This window comes from Typopeltis vanoorti, chromosome 5 (assembly GCF_054136105.1).
Source record: "Typopeltis vanoorti isolate ZY-2024b chromosome 5, IOZ_Tvanoo_1.0, whole genome shotgun sequence".
NCBI classification, from domain to species: Eukaryota; Metazoa; Arthropoda; class Arachnida; order Uropygi; family Thelyphonidae; genus Typopeltis; species Typopeltis vanoorti.
In genome coordinates this window covers 2,811,812-2,828,658 of record NC_143553.1, presented here as the reverse complement: position 1 = coordinate 2,828,658, position 16,847 = coordinate 2,811,812, and the positions used below count along the sequence as shown (strand labels likewise).

At 35.8% G+C, this 16,847-nt stretch overlaps 1 protein-coding gene across 2 annotated transcripts in view; it reads right to left on the bottom strand.

Moving 5' to 3' along the window:
* Positions 1 to 16,847, bottom strand: part of LOC150106189 (RRP12-like protein) — a 582,235-nt gene that overhangs the window by 141,025 nt on the left and 424,363 nt on the right. For both annotated transcript variants that reach the window (XM_090392222.1, XM_090392221.1), the window contains exon 24: positions 7,814 to 7,922. In XM_090392222.1, coding sequence (XP_090248348.1) covers positions 7,814 to 7,922 — 109 coding nt within the window. The remainder of the gene's footprint in view (positions 1 to 7,813; positions 7,923 to 16,847) is intronic.

The following is a 16,847-nucleotide window of genomic DNA, read 5'->3' as shown; positions in this document are numbered from 1 at the left end:
GGGCAAGCATCTTACCCATATTAAAACAACTAGTTTATTTCAGTTTCAATAAAGGAAAAACTAAGAGCATTTATCTATAGAGCCCTTGTGCAGACTGAATTTTTCATAACTTCATTTCTATATAAGATATATATATATATATATATAAATCTGCAAATGCAACAATGAGAGGATTTATTCAAGATTTAAATAAAACTGTTAATGATTTTTTCCCCTTAATTTCTTTCTTTTATTTTGCACGTAAATCAACCTTACACTATACCAATTGGCCACAATCAAAGAAAAGGTCAACCTTTTCATCTCATCAGCCAGCAAAAGAAAATGTAAGTGCCCCAAAAAATTTAATTATAAGCTGATTAAAAAATTCAAACAGTTATGTTCCATTAATAATAAGACACAAATGGGGAAACCTGGAGGATATATGATGAGACTGTTGTCTGGAGAGCAAGCATTTAGAAATGGATGGATCATTGAATATAATATCAGAAAGAATTGCTTTACAGAATTAGATAATCCTACAGCAGTTATTAAAATTCTCAAAACATAATCACACCAGTAAATGTATAAGTTGAAAGTAGGTGTCTAAGTTTCATGAAGTTGAAAATAACACATCATTTGTTGTTTATTGTTTAGTGATGAAGCAACAATTCATAATAGCAATTAACATTTGGCCAAAAGTTTTTCTTATGCACCTGATTTGGGGAAAAAGTGCAATATGCACATGATGTACTAAGAACTGCAGTTCCAAGATCAAGTCTACCTAAATCAGCTTAGTGACTTTTTTTTTTTTTAAATCTGCACATTTAATCTATATGTACCCTGTAGTATCTTATTATTATAGAACAGAACCAATCAGCCAGTACAGTATCATTGTCTTTATAAGGCCTTGATACGATCTCATTTGGACTAATGGGCACAGATCTGATCTCCTAATTTTTGAGGTGATACAAATACTGTGGCGAAAGTACAAAGGAGAGTGCTAAAGATGGAATTAAGACTGTGGAATGTAGATTATGAGAAAAGATTGAAAATTTGACTGACACTAGAAAAGAGGAATGATATGACAGACCTATAAACTTCTGAAAGGATTATACAGGATAACAGTAGATGCAATTTTCTAGTTTTATGGCAGTTAGGAAGAAGAAAAAGAGAGAGTATCCACAGAAGTTGAGAATGAAGGGATGAGAGATTTTTCTCTCATAGAGTGGAGAGTGATTGCTGGATTACTTTCAGAGGTGGTAAATGCATCATGTGAATGAATTCAAGAGAATGTATGACAGGTTGTGTGAGTGATGTGTGGTCTCCCTGACTCCCTTGGAGAAAATGCAAAGCTAACAATAAGGGTAGGTACCTGCCAGATTTCTATTTGGAACATTCAGTCATCACTAATACTATGTTCCAACATAAATACAAAGATTATATCTGGATTATGGGATTTAGATTATGAGGACAGATTGTGAGTATGTGGATTACAGACTCTGGATAACAGGATAGAGGTCTATAAACTTTTGAATGGGTGTTATAGCATTTCAAATGATGAAATTTTTCATTATATGGAAGGCAGGGAGAGAACACGGGGGCATTCATGGAAGTTAAGGTTGTTCTCCCAGAGAGCAGCGAGTGAGTGGAATAATTTGCCGCTAGGAGTAATGAGTGCATCTAGTGTAAATGAATTTAAGGGAAGGTATGATAGCTGGGTTAGGTAATTTACAGCCTCCCTCAATGAGTCCTTGACTCCCTGGAGGTCTCAGATAATAATAATAATAATAATAAAATGCACAATTTCACATGAAGTTATTTCTATAAAGATATCTCCAGAAGGAACCGAAAGAGTATATAGGGATTTGAAAAGAAAAACAGGTAAGAAAATTTTAAAAAGAATCAAGCAGCTTTGAAAGGTACTAGTTGAGAAAAAATGTAAGAGCTTGTAAACAAAAACCATGGAGTGTCAGTGGAAAGCACAAAAATTTTTCATTATATGGAAGGCGGGGAGAGAACGCGGGGAGCATCCATGGAAGTTAAAGTTGTTCTCAGTCAAGAAAGGGTTATGTTGATTCTCGTAGTCAGGCTTATACGTTGGTTATGTATTATTAAAACACTTAAGGAATAGAACAACGTAGTTAAGGATATAAATTAACTTATACTTTAATAATGATTTATTTATTTAATAATTAAAAATAATAATAATAATATTATTTAATAATAATAAATATCGGAAAATATTTATAAAGTTTAATTTAATTTATATCCTTAACTACGTTGTCCTATTCCTTAAGTGTTTTAATAATTTAATAAGAAAGGGTTACGAGCTAGGTTTTTCTCCCAGAGAGCAGTGAGTGAGTGGAATAATTTGCCCTTAAGGGTAGTGAGTGCATCTAGTGTAAATGAATTTAAGTTAACTGACTGAGTTGTGCAGGCATGTAATGAAGTTGTTTGCAAGAATAGAAAAATCCAAACTTCATGGTGGACTCAAGAAGTTAAATAAGCAATTCTGGAAAAGAAGAAAGCATATTAAAAGTTCATGTCAAGAAAGTCACAGAAGGTATGGGAGGGGGGGGGGGACAATATTAACTTAAAGATCTAAGAACTGGATTAGATATAAAACATTTAATTAAAATCTGGAGAATATAGTCAGGATATTTCTGAGAAAAAAGAGGAATGAACAGATGCATCAATGGCATATTAAAAATGGGATGGAACTTAACATCATTAACATTTAGGAATATGTGAGCAGAGCTAATATAACGTGATCTGGTCACTTCCCTTTCCACAGTTAATTTATCCCCTTCAAATCCTGGGGACCAAATCTGAGAACAATAGTCTAAGTGTGGTCTGATCAGGGTCTTATCCAATGGAATGATAACTCTTGAGTTATCTTGAGGTGTGGAAAAAGACAGGTGAAGGTCAAGGTGTTGGTGAATTGGTACAGTTATAAGTACCATAATAGAGTGAAATATAAGATCTGACAATTGGAGTCTTGATAAATAAGTGACTAATTTGGAGGAAAAATTGCTGATAAGAGGTTAATGTATTGTAAACTTAAAGTACAACCCTTGATAGAACACATCAAGAATATGATGATGATGACATTAAAAACATAAGAAGCCAAGTAACTTGGCTGTGACAAGACACTGTGCCTAACAGAAGAGGAAAGATAATATAAAAATATAACTGTAGTAAGAATTATAACTGAAATTTAAACGAAGACTTTTTTTTGCAAGAAAGTGATGATTAAAACTTAAGAACTAAGTTAAAGGAACAAGAGTGTCATGAATGATTATAGCCAACTTTAAACACAAATGAGTGAAATAAACTGAATAAAATAAAATGTACAGCAAAATCCAGAGCTATCCACTATAAACTACTATAAACACAGTCTTGTATACAGCTAGTTTTGCGATTTGACTAATTTTTCTCTTATTCCATATAAATTTAAGCAGTTGACTTCTGACCATACTGGCTTTGCTAATTCTGTTGTCTATTTTCATATTATAATTATGAAAATAGACAACACTCACTGTTTAAGTGGAAAATTGATAACATATATTAGAGCAATCATATCTGTGATATGATCCACTCTTCTACCTGGACAGCTTTGCACTCAATCACGGATATCGCAATGGAAAATATAGTATGCTGCCTGGTTGCCATCTCTTCCTTAACAGAATTTGATTCATAACAGTTATCTCCTATCACTGAAGCAGTGAACCATTAGACACTGCCACAACTGTACATAGCCAAAACATCATGGTGGTTCCATTTCCTAAACCATGGTGGAATACAGAATTCACAGCAACCAGGAAAACTCTTGGGACATCTCCTGCAGATCTCTAACAAGTCTGATTGCTCTCAAATGTGCTCAAATTCTTTGGTAGAGCCAAAAGGACTGCTGGATGTAATGTACATCTTCCACTAATAAATTGCCCAACACCACAAAGGTCTAGAATAAAATCTGGAAGGCAAAGGCAAACCCACCAACTTTAAATCTTGAAACACAATGGGCTTCTAGGACAATACCCCCGAACAATAACCCCTGTTTAAAAAAACACCTGGACATTAAATCCCCCCCCCCCATGCAATTAAAAACAGACAATGAACCCTCCCATTCGAAATATCAGTAGATGAAATTAAATATGATAAAAAAGAAATGAAAAAAAAAAAGTTTTAAAGTTGCAATAAGAAAAAATAAATAGAATGCAGAATAACAATTTAATCTTCTTCAGGTGTTATCTTTGAAAGCACAATCAAAGGGACTGATAACATTCCTAGGATCAGGTAATTTTGTTAATAATACAAGGTGTGGCTATTAAATAACGAGACTGGTTGCAAATATGTGGTTTATTATTACAATTGTACAACTTAATTGTTATCCCCTTCAACATACTCCCTCCTCTATCTACACACCAGTGCATATGAATTTTCCATTGTTGGAAGCAGTGCTGCAAGTCTTCAGGTGTTATCTGCTTCAGTAGCACTGCCGTTTTCTCCTTTACCTCATCCACTGACTGAAAATGGGTGCCCTTCAATGAGGATTTCAACTTTGGAAAAAGGTAAAAGTCTCATCGAGGGTGAATAAGGTGGATGGTCCAACACAGGGATCTTCTTATCAGCTAGATATTGCTTTACAGACAGTGCACTGTGGGCTGGAGCATTGTCCTGATGGAGAATCCAAGAATTCTCAAGGAGAATTGGATCTCTTCTTCCTCACTTGTTCTCTCAGCTTGGCCAGAACCTGAAGGTAATAATATTGGTTAACTGTCTGACCCTCTGGTACCCATTCAACCATTACCATGCCACTGATATAAAAAAAAAAAAATTATCAGCATTGCCTTCGGTTTTGACTTGCTCATTCTTGCTTTTTTTCATTCTCGGTGACATGGAAGTTTTCCAGTGAATCGATTGTCTCTTTGTTTCTGGATCATACTGGAAAATCCATGTCTCATCACATGCGATGATCTTCTTCTGCAAGTCCGGCTCCACTGTCAGCTGGATAAGGTAAAGGAGAAAACGGCAGTGCTACTGAAACAGATAACTCCTGACTTGCAGCACTGCTTCCAACAATGGAAATTTTGTATGCAACGGTGTACAGATAGAGGAGGAGAGTATGTTGAAGGGGATAACAATTAAGTTGTACAATTGTAATAAAGAACCACATTTTTGCAACCAGTCTCATCATTCAATAGCCACACCTCGTATTTACCTGTAGTTTCTTTAATCCGAATTATATGTCAAAACAAGACTAATTTTTCCTGTAATTTTAACTGTTATGACCATCATGAAGTGATTTACATTAAGATCATAGAATTAGGAATCTCCACCAACAAATAATTTTTGATCTATTTCGCCTTAAACTTGTAAACATTATGGTTAAATATTTGTATAAAAATATGTAACTTTTTACTTTAAATTATTGCAGTCTTGATAATAACACTGAGCATGTCAAAACTGTTGTCGAAGTGAAATTGAAAACAAAATATTTTATTTCAATCTATTATAATATTTATAAAATATTTAAAAAAAAATTAAAAGACTGGCAGAAGAAAGTGAAGAAGCACCGCAGCAAATTATCATCCAACGATAAGTGAAGATGCAAAAGTCAAGTTGCCAACAAGATGGAATTTGTAAAATTGAATAAAGGAAAGGAGAAAGTGATTTTTGAAGGATACATGTATGTAAAACAAAAAAACTTGACAAATGGTGTTGTATCATTTGAGTGTGAAAGAAGCATAACCAGAGCAAATGTAAAGCTAAAATTAAACTCCATGAAGAAGAGCTTGTAGGATGGTTAAACGATCATTCTCATGGTCCAGATCCAGCACAACAAGAAGTTCTAAGTAGTTCAACAAATTAAAAGACTAGCTGAAGAAGCACCGCAGCAAATTATCACCCAATCTCTTTCAACGATAAGTGAAGATGCAAAAGCCAAGTTGCCGACAGTTCATCATTTATGTCGCAATGTCAGACATCACTGTCAAGCTGTTAATAATCTATTACTTGTTCTGTCGAATGTTGGTGAAATCGATATTCGAGATCATTACAAAGTTACACATGATGGCCAAGATTTTGTTGTTTGATTCCAGTTCAGACAATAACAACAGAATGTTAATTTTTGGAACATGTGACAATCTCAGACTCTTGGAAACAACATCTCATGGTTTCTGGATGGAACTTTCAAAACTGCTCCTGCACTTTTTTCAACTATATACCATTCATGCATTAGTTAATGGACAAACCATTCCATGTGTTTATGCAATACTGCAAAACAAAACTCAGGATACACATATTAAACTATTTGAGACATTAACTATGCTGAATGTCAATTTGAAGCCAATCAGCATCATGATCGATTTTGAATTGGCAGTTAAAACCAGTTTAGAAAGAAGTTTCCCAGACAGTGAAATTAAAGGATGTTTCTTTCATCTAAGTCGGAAAATTCAAGAGAATGGTTTGCAACAACGTTACCAAGAAGATTCCAATTTCGCATTGAAATTAAGAATGATGCTGGCTCTTGCATTTGTTCCAACAGATGAAGTTGTTGGTACTTTTGATGAGTTGTATGAATTTCTACCTCTAGAAAGCTTACCAGTCGCAGATTATTTCGAAGATTCGTACATTGGAAGACGACAATGGCATGGATGACAGCACCCAACATGCCTTCAATATGTGGAATATGTATCAATGATCCGAAGATGAATTACCAAAAACAAATAATTCAGTAGAAGGATGGCATAGAATTTTCCAGTCCTATGTTAGAAGTTTCCATCCCACCATTTGGAAATTTATTGGATTTCTCCAAAGAGAACAAGCATAACAACAAGTTTACTGCACTCAAATGTTGGCTGGTCATCCATCACAAACTTCGAGAAAGAAGTATGCTGATTCAAATGCATGGATTCTTACCATAGTTCACAGTTACCGTGATCACAGTTATGGACTATCTACGTGGGATAGCAAACAACCTTTCTTTCTAAGTATTAATGCATAATTAATAATATTAAACTACATTCCCTGTAAAAGATCTAATATTTTAAATGAATTAATTTTTCTCTCTGTTTATATCCTAAAATGTGCATATTAGGTGTTAATATAATTTTAAATTTGTATCCTTTTATTAAGAAAAATTTATATTTTTCTTAAAATTTTTATTTTGTCAAATAATTTTTTGTATCGTTTGTTCTCAAGAAAATTTTATTTAAAGTTTTTATTTTGATACGGGGTGGGATGGGGGATGAATGTCCAGGGGGGGTTATATGGAGGGGGAGGTTAATGTCCTGGGGGTAATTGTCATGTTAGACATTTATTAATTAATATAAATTTATAGAGTATGTGTCCTACTTAAAAAAAAATACACACACTGTTTGAAAGAAGTCAAGGAACACAATAGTGTGAGGAACAAATACCCATGTGCCCACCTAATAAGATGTGAGACTTCTTTTCACTGTAATGACAACCGAAGCAATGCTATGTGGGGGGATACTTAACACAAGTGATCGATAGTGATCAATGGGAATTTTGGATAATTCTTCCTGTAGGTATGTAATAAAGTCATGGACTGTTTGTGGAATGGATATCCTTTGACCTCACACAATGCTCAAGTTCATCCCACAGATGCTCAATAGGGCTGAGATCAGGGCTCTGAAGAAGCCCAATCAAGTGTGGTGACATTAATGTCTACAAATGGGATGCCGGATGAATTCTTTCAAATCTGTGTGTGTGTTTCATATATTTATTTCACATAATGAGAACATTTCAATTTTTTTTTTAATATTATAGAATCTATTTTTAAATAATCGCAAAAAAAGCTTATTTATACCTGAAGAACTGCTAGAATACCACCGTTTCATTGCATGCCCTATTTCCAGAAGAACGTGAAATGCTGCCTTTCTTGCTTTTTCTGCATTTTGTTTGGTGCATAGAATGGCCTATAAAAATAAGAAGTTTTATATTACTTAAATTATCTGGATCTCCAACTACATACATACAAGCAAATACTATGACTATTTCACTCTTGCCAATGCACAAAGCCTAATGGACTCCCACAATTTGCTTCATCATCTATTGATATATACCATCAAAGAGGCCAGGATACCAAAGGAAACTAGGATACCAAATCATTAAATTTACATCATTGCAACCATCATATTAATAATTTATTTCCAAATTAATATTCAATACAGTAAGCTCCTGCTTTATGATTGGTAAACATTTTCTAATTATGACTATGGAATGCAACGCTACAGAAGCAAGGAAACTGAGATGCATATCCAATGATAGTTGGCTGAATAACCTGAAACCATAGCATAAGAAGAAGAAAACATTTTAACAAGCATAATTTTTAATAAATGAATCAACATGGTTTATTTTTATCAAATAATTAAATTTTATGTCACAAAATACTGTATACATATAGTCATTACTGCACTCATATCACTTCGAAGGTGAAGAAGAGAGTCAGTCAACAGCCGGGCTTATTATCTTCAAAGAATGTTTGAAAAACTCAAAGTCAGTGTAGAAGTTACCCAAACAAACTAAGAGTTTTCCCAAAAAGTAAGCATTTTGGGTGCCATAAAAGAGATTGTAAATATTTGGATTGGAGTCACTGAAACAACAGAAGAGTTTGGAAGAAATACTGTTCTGGTTAGCCCAGTGGTTCAAGTACCTGCTCTCCTATCAACAGGATGCTAGTTTAAATCCTTTTATGATCATGGATGTTTGTGACAGTCTAAAATTTGATCACCTGATGCAAGACCACAACCTCCCTTTCGATGGTATGGGCTCATTTCTTGTAGTGTCCATGATACCAATGATGGCATCTGGACACCCCTACCTTCAGATGTAGCAGTAGTCAAAAGTTGCTATTTCCTAGCTGGGAGCTGGTGCAGGCTACTATCAATCCCTAAAATGGAGGGCATGCCTGACATGGAGCAGATGCCTGTGCAGCTGCAGCTTAATTGGTGGGCAGTCACTGCAGTTGATCTTTGGGAACCTTCCTAAGGGCATGCGTATTTAATAACAACACTATGTTGTTATTAAATAAGCATGTCACATATATTAAATAAGCATGACACCATATCACACAGTTGTGTTAGGGTTAGAGGCACCATGACAAGGGCAGCACCATCATCATCATCACCCCTGATGGCAATGCTGTTGTTCGTCCAGGACTGCTTATCTCACAGCTGCCTTAATATCTTGGGGATGATCCACTGTCTATGGATCTGTCTGGTTGAAGTGAAGCCCTGCACTTCCTCAGCCAGCCCATCCTAGCATCATCCTCAGGGACTGATTTACATAGTACATAATGGAGATGCAATAAAAACGACAACCCAGGCCTGCAATGACACACTGGATGTTAACAAACTGCCTCCAGCACCTCAATGACAGCAAGAAACCTGTTACTTTTAAATGCGGAAGATGGGATTCTGAGACAACCCCAACATCTGCTTTAACACCACTGACACAAAAGGAACTCCTCTCACCTCAACCTATCAAGTACTGCCTACTTTTCAACCTCATAACCAGCACAGATCTAGCGTAATTACTCTCTCTCTCTCTCTCTCTCTCTCTCTCGGATTTCCTCATGTCTGAGGACTCATGACCTTATTGATGATGCTTCACCATTTCTTTCTCTCCTGTGCTTCTCTTATTGCTTGTTCTAGTGCAATGATTCTTGATATTTGGTCAATCCATCTGTAGGGTGGTTTTCCTCTTTTTCTTTTCCCACACGGTTTACCCTGGATGATTATTTTTTCCAGACAGTTGCCTGGAAAAAATAATCATCCAGGGTAAACCTTCTCATATGTGTCCTTTCCTTCTCATATGTGTCCAAAATATTGCACTATTCTCTTGTCAATTATGTTTATCAGTCGTGTGGATATTCAGTTCTTCTAGGATACTTTTATTTGTTCATTTTTCTGTCAAAGGCACTCTTAACAATCTTCTCCAGCACCAGAGCTCGAATGCCTCAATTCTTCTGTCATCTTTTGCCATTGTCCAATATTCAGAAGCATAGAGAAAGATCGAATAAAGTAAGGTTTCTAAAAGCTTAATTTTGGTCTTTTTGGAGATGTGCCTGTCTTTCCAGATCTTAGTCACCACTTTCTTAGCTACTGGTGTTCTTCATTTTATCTCTTTTTTTTGTTATTATCATTCCAAGGTAATTGAAATTGTCAACAATTTCAATTCCTTCTACATCTATCTCTTCTGCGTTGTTTAAAGCCATTATTTTGGTTTTGTCTTGATTTATTCAAAAATCATTGCTTAAGTTTTCCCATTCTAATTGATTTAGGATGGATTTTAATTCCTGTTCATTTGTTGCTATTATCACTGTGTCATCTGCATATCGTAGGTTAGTGATTGTTCGGCCACCTAATTTAATGCCTCCATTCCACTTTTCTAGAGATCTTTTCATTATAGTTTTGCTGTAAAGGTTGAATAGTAATGGTGAGAGAGTATGCATCCTTGTCTTGAACCTTATTCAAATTGGAATGCAGGAGACACTGAGTTTTCAATTCTTACTGTTGCTTGATTTTGTTGATATAAGTTCTTTATGAGAGTTACTAGATAGTTTGGTATTCCTGATTCTTGCATGATGTCCCATAAAATATCCCATCTCATACAGTCAAAGGCCTTGGAGTAATCTATAAAGCATAGATAAAGGCTTAAGTTTGAATTCCCTTCCTTTTTTTATTTCTCAGATGTTAGATACATGATCTCTAGTTTCTCGACTTCTTCTGAATCCTGCTTGTTCTTCTGAGATCTGATGGTCTATAAAACTTTATAATCTGTCCTTAATGCCTGTAGTAAAATCTTGCTGGTATGTGAGATAAGGGAAAATTATCTCACATACCAGTAGTTTTCACATTTGTTGTGATTGCCTTTCTTGTAGATTGGGATAATGGTGGAACTAGAAGACTGGAAGATGGCCAGTCATTTGGCCATCTTCCAGTCTTCCAGATTTTGTTGCATAAATCATGTATCCAGTTGACTGCATTCTCTCCAAGATTTTTCAGCATTTCAGCCGGTATTGAATCAGGACCTGGGGCTTTGTTATTCCTTAATTTTTTGATTGCTTGTTCTACTTCACTTCTAAGGATCTCCAGTTCCGTTTGCGTGTTTTCCATAGCTCCTTCGTCTTCTTGTTGAATAGCTGGGTCCTTGTAAAGATTGCACAATATTCTTTCCATCTTCTGACTATGTCATTAATTACTATAGGACTTATAATCCAAAGAATAAACAACTTCTCAATATTGCGATGGAATCTCAGGAAACTGGCCAAAATTTCCAAGAGGATTCAGAAATGCACCATGTGCTGTATTTTACTTTGATTGCCATTTTGGAATGGTATTGTATACTTCAAACTATATCATCATTATCAATTTGATATGTATGCATTCCCAAGGGGTGTTCAGGATGCTATCACAGCACTACATGATTAAGTTTATATTATTATTAACCTCCTATCAACAATTTTCCTCCAAATCAATCCTTGTGAGCACTAGAATATTGTCATATCTAACATTTTGTGCTTCTAAAGCACTTCTAACTGAATCAATACACCTAGACCTTGGTCCTCCACTGGGCAGAGCCAATCTAAGTGGCCATACCACTTAGATTGGCTCTGCTTATACATTTTTCATTGCTAATAATGTCCAGTTCCTTTCTAATATCTTCATTTTTAATATGATTCTGTCATTGACATCATCAGTTCCATCAATAATTTTTCTCAGAACCCTCATATCTCTCTCCAGTCTTTGATCAAGTGATTTTTTAATAACCCAACTATCAGATCCATAACTTAAAACTGGTTTGAACACTGTCTTCTTTACTGCTAGCTTGGTGTTTTGGCTAATTTCTCTCTTCCATATACATTTATTCAGCTGATTACCCATCATACCAGCTTTGCTTATTTTGTTGTCTATTTCTACTTCACTAAAATCTGTCTAAATAGCTCAAATATTTTACTTGTTCTATAAAGATCTCCATTCAGAATGCAGCTATAGTTTTCTATGCTCCTGCGTATTTTCATACTTTTGGTCTTTTTATTATGATTTTCATGCTAAATTTGTTACAAGTGTTTAGTTAGAGAATGCTGGTTGCCGGCCTGGTTAGCGTGTCCACTCTCCCACCAAGAGGATGCAGGTTTGAATCCCGCCATGGGCATGGATGTTTGTGATTTTCCTACAAACTTTGTGTGGAAAGGGAATCTGCGACCTTACCACTTATTCTAGCAGAAGACATCATTGCCAAAACCATGTGAGGTATGGCAGTGACCATACAGCATCTACGGACGTCAAATGTGATTTTTATTTTTTTTAGAGAATCCTGAAGATTTGTATTACATTTGTTTAGGAGTACAACATCAGCATAAAACAAAGAGGTAAGTTTGACATCTTCAATTCTAATATCAGGTCCAATGCCACTTTCTTTCATAACGTGACCCATATAAATGATGAATAACAGTGGGGATAATGTCATCCTTGTCTTAAAACCCTGATTTTATATTAAACTATCTTCATGTATTTCCTTCATTCTAATTGCTAACTTTCAACTTAAATGCAGACTAAGTATTGCTCTGTATAATGTCCCATTCATCTCATATTATTGTAGTCTTTTGAAAAGCTTTTCTCTGAGCACCTAGTCATGTGCCTTTTCCAGATCTACAAAACTTAAGTGCAGATCCTTGTCATATTCTCATGATTTCTCAACTATGTGTCTAAAAGTGAAAATCTGATCTTGACAACTTCTGGTCATCCTAAACCCAGGTTGTTCTTCTACAAGTTTCTCTTCCACAATCTTGCTCAACCTCTTTTCAAGTATGCTTGCATAAATCTTACCTGAAATACTAGCAGAAAAATTCAGCTAGTATGGGTACTTTGAGAGGCCATCTTCAACCATCGGTAATTCGACCTTCTGACCAGGCCCCTCTGAAGTATGCAGTGTAGCCAATGCAAAACTCTTATACCTCAATACTTAAGCATTTCTGGTTGAATATCATCTATGATATACACTGAATGTGGAAGCTTGAAAAGCTGTGATGAATCATGCTACAACCTGCACCAAGCAGATGGGTGGGTGTGTGTATGTGGCAGATACCTGTGAACATCTCTTACCAGAGTACATAATCCTCAACTATGAAATTTGGAGGTGGCAGTATATGGTCCTATTTTTCTTGGATTGGTCTCAGACCTCTGTTTGTGGCAAGACAAATGCTGAACTCCAAGAGTTATCTGAACATTCTGGACAATGCAATACTTACTCTCTTTGTGACAATTCTAGGGAACTGACTATTTTTTATTTCACCAAGACAATGCACCATGCCATAAGGCTGGTGATATAACTGCATTGTTTGCGGACATGAATGTCACCACACTTGACTGGCTTCCTCAGAGCCCTGATCTCAGCCCTGTTGAACATCTGAGGAATGAAGTGGAACATTGGGCGAGTTCAAGGGACATTTACCCCACAATGCCCATGGTCACAAACATGCCTATAGGAAGAATGGTCCAAAATTGCCATTGATCACTATCATATGATGCTTGTAGAAAATATGTCCCATAGGATTGCTGCAGTAATCACAGCAAAAGAAGGTCCTACATCTTATTAAGGTGGGTGGCATGGCTATTAGTTCCTCACCCTTTGGTGCCTGTTAACTTCTTTGTTAGCATTTTGTGTGTGTGCACGTGTGTGTATATAAAGTACTTCACCACAATACCAATTTCAGATGTTTTAAAGAAACATGTGCTAGACATATTTATAAACACTTCTACAGTTTACAAATGTATAAAAGTACAAAACCACCAACATTTCATTCAATGTAACATAGACATCATCAGGTAGATAGACCAGTAACTGCATTCTAATGATGAATCAAAAGAAATCTGTTTTCATCTTTTCCTTGAAATGTGAACCTAAACTGCTCTGAGAAGGGAAATCACTTCTGGGAAGTGATTACCAATTAAATATTTGTAATTTTTTTTTTAAAGTATTTAAGCTGCACAATTGTTACTTTGAACTCTAACAGTGTAATCCTGTCAGCTCAGCTGTGAGTAAGACACAAACTAGTTAACACGTACTAAGTGACTTATTCCTATTATTATTACATAACACCTCCAGGGAATCCAAAGACATCGAGAGAGGATATCTACTCTACAGCTCTCCATCGCCACCACTCCACCAACCACAACTACCTTCATCATCTACCACCGACCACTACCACTAGTATTTTAACAGACAAACATCCATGTCCGTGGCAGGATTCGAACCCGCTAACCACTCGGCCAACATTATGATTCATGTTTTGAATGTGGTTACTAGTCTTTCTTCCAACAATGGCCATGTCACACTAGTTGAAATATATCTGAGATTCTGAATAAAATTCTATATTTTTTTCGATATGTTTAAGCTATATAAGTATACATAAATACAAGCTTTGCTTATTCTATTATCCATTTCATATTTTATTTGACATTTTTATTAATTATTGCACCTAAAGAGCTGAAATGTTTTAGTCCATGTGGAATGCAGATACAGTTAATACTTTCCATTTTCATAGTTTTTCTTTTTATTCATGATTCTAACAGTAAATTTGCTACAATTATAATAGCAACTCAATCTGATTAAAAAGCTGTGAAGATTTGCACCAGATATATTACAAGGAGATGTTTGGAATTATGGTTAACCCCCCCCCCCCCCCCAACCGCCCATGACATCTATAGATGTCCAGCTAAATCTGAATACGATTCTGTAACACCCGTTGAATAACATGGATAAGAAGTGCAATTTGGTCTCACTATTTCATCCACCTTGGTGGCTAGGGAGGTTAAAGCATCTAAGGCTTTGAGGCTAGTGTATTATTATTATTATTATTACCACGGGCTACTCCAGGAGTCCTTAGACTCATCGAGAGAGGCCCTAAACATCATGTTCACGCAGCTGTTCAACATTCTCACAGTATCTATCATATTATGCCTCTTAATTGTTTTTGTTTTTCTGGTCAGTTTGTCTCTTTTACAGAATGAAAAAACCCAAAATTTAAAGAGGGAAATCCTGCTACCACTAAATGAATAAGACTAATTTACGAAGATAAAAAGTCATTATAATTATAAAGGTTAGTGACTTCCTAGAATCCAGGAATTATTCTATTCAAATATTCTAGCCAAAGTTATGGTGACAAACCATAACCCATTGAAACAATAACTACATGTGATAAAAGTGGCTTACAGGATGAGTTAAATTTAAGTGAAACAACCTTACATCCCAGAAGGGAATAATAAGAAAAAAATTTCATGTCAATTTCACATGCACTTAAAAGAAAAATCTTTCTTCCACATTCACCTCAAAATTTGTGACATAAAACCAATCTAAATTATGTGCACCATCACTAGTAGATAAAAAATTGATACTTTGTTTTTGACCTAACCCCAAATCTCTGTTACAACAACTTCATTCCATTTTAACTCTGCAAATTACACCTTATTCACAAGGGAGATACTTTTGCATTTCTGTGATCTGATATTCTAGCCAAAGGATGCCTAATCTTAAATTTTCATTTTTAGACTTCTGTGCTTTATCATGCTATATCATTTCTGTGCTATATCCTATATCCCATTCATATGCTGTATCTACTGTTCCCACAGTTCTTAAAATCATTCAAAACTCTTTAAATTCTTATCTTTGAAGTTTCATTTCCTACAGTCAAATGCCTTAACAGTGCTGTCATCTTCCTTGGTGACTTTAATGTCCACAACTCTAACCAGCTCTCTTTTTCCAATTCCACTGACCAAGCTAGAAGAGAAGCTGAGATATTTGCTGAAAGCAATGACCTAAAGAATATTGCAAATCTGCTGACTGGAATACCCAATAATCTTCTTCACCACAATGCTCTGGATCTTTTCTTAAAGATTTCTCCTTATAGGTACACTGCTGAGGTGACTGCTCCTCTAGGTAATTCAGCTCACAATCATTCAAGTTTCATCTTTGGTGGAACCTAGTGTAATTTGGCACTACAATACCAAGTTGGAAGATCTCGGAGACCTTTATCCTTCTTTTCACAGGTAGACTGCTCCTTATGTTCTCCAGATACTGTGATCTTACAGAAATAATCCATGATGAAATGAAGGCATTCATTACCTACTCTGTTCATAATTCTCACCCTATATCCAAACCATAGTTTTCAAAAAAGCATGACAGAGCAGTCCATTAAAACAGTTCATTACTGATGTGAGACAAAACCTCCAGCTTCATTCACAAATATACTGAAGCTCACAACACTTATAAACCCATCATATGCCTGGGGAAGGAGTGTCCTAGGTTCGATTCCCGTCGGTGACGTGAGGAGCTGAAGGATCTTCCTCAGCCATAGCCAAGTTAGCCAGTCTTGGGCGTGGACAGCAGGGTTTTTTCCCCAGTTTATTATGGGGTTTTTCATCCCGCAAAGCAGGCAAACTGGCCTTGAGGACTCAACACTACAGGCCATAGGATACACCGGGGCATAAGGCTGACCACCTTATCCTGTAAACGGAGTGAGGTCCGATGATCAATGGACCCCTCGACACCGCAAGGTAAAAGAGGGTATAAGGAAGATGAGATGAATATATGTAGAAATCACACCACCTGCCAATAGCAGTTTTGCTTCTGTGCTTGGCACAACTTTGGTCTATCTGTGCTTCCACCTTGTTCTCACTCATATGGTGGTATTGCAACATTACCAAAAAAATAAAGCTGACATCTTGGTATCATTATTCTCATCCAATTGTTGCATAGATGACAAGGCAAATTACTCCCTTCTTTATCTGGAACATTACATCAAAAAATCTTACACAACCTAGATATCAAAAAGGATTTTG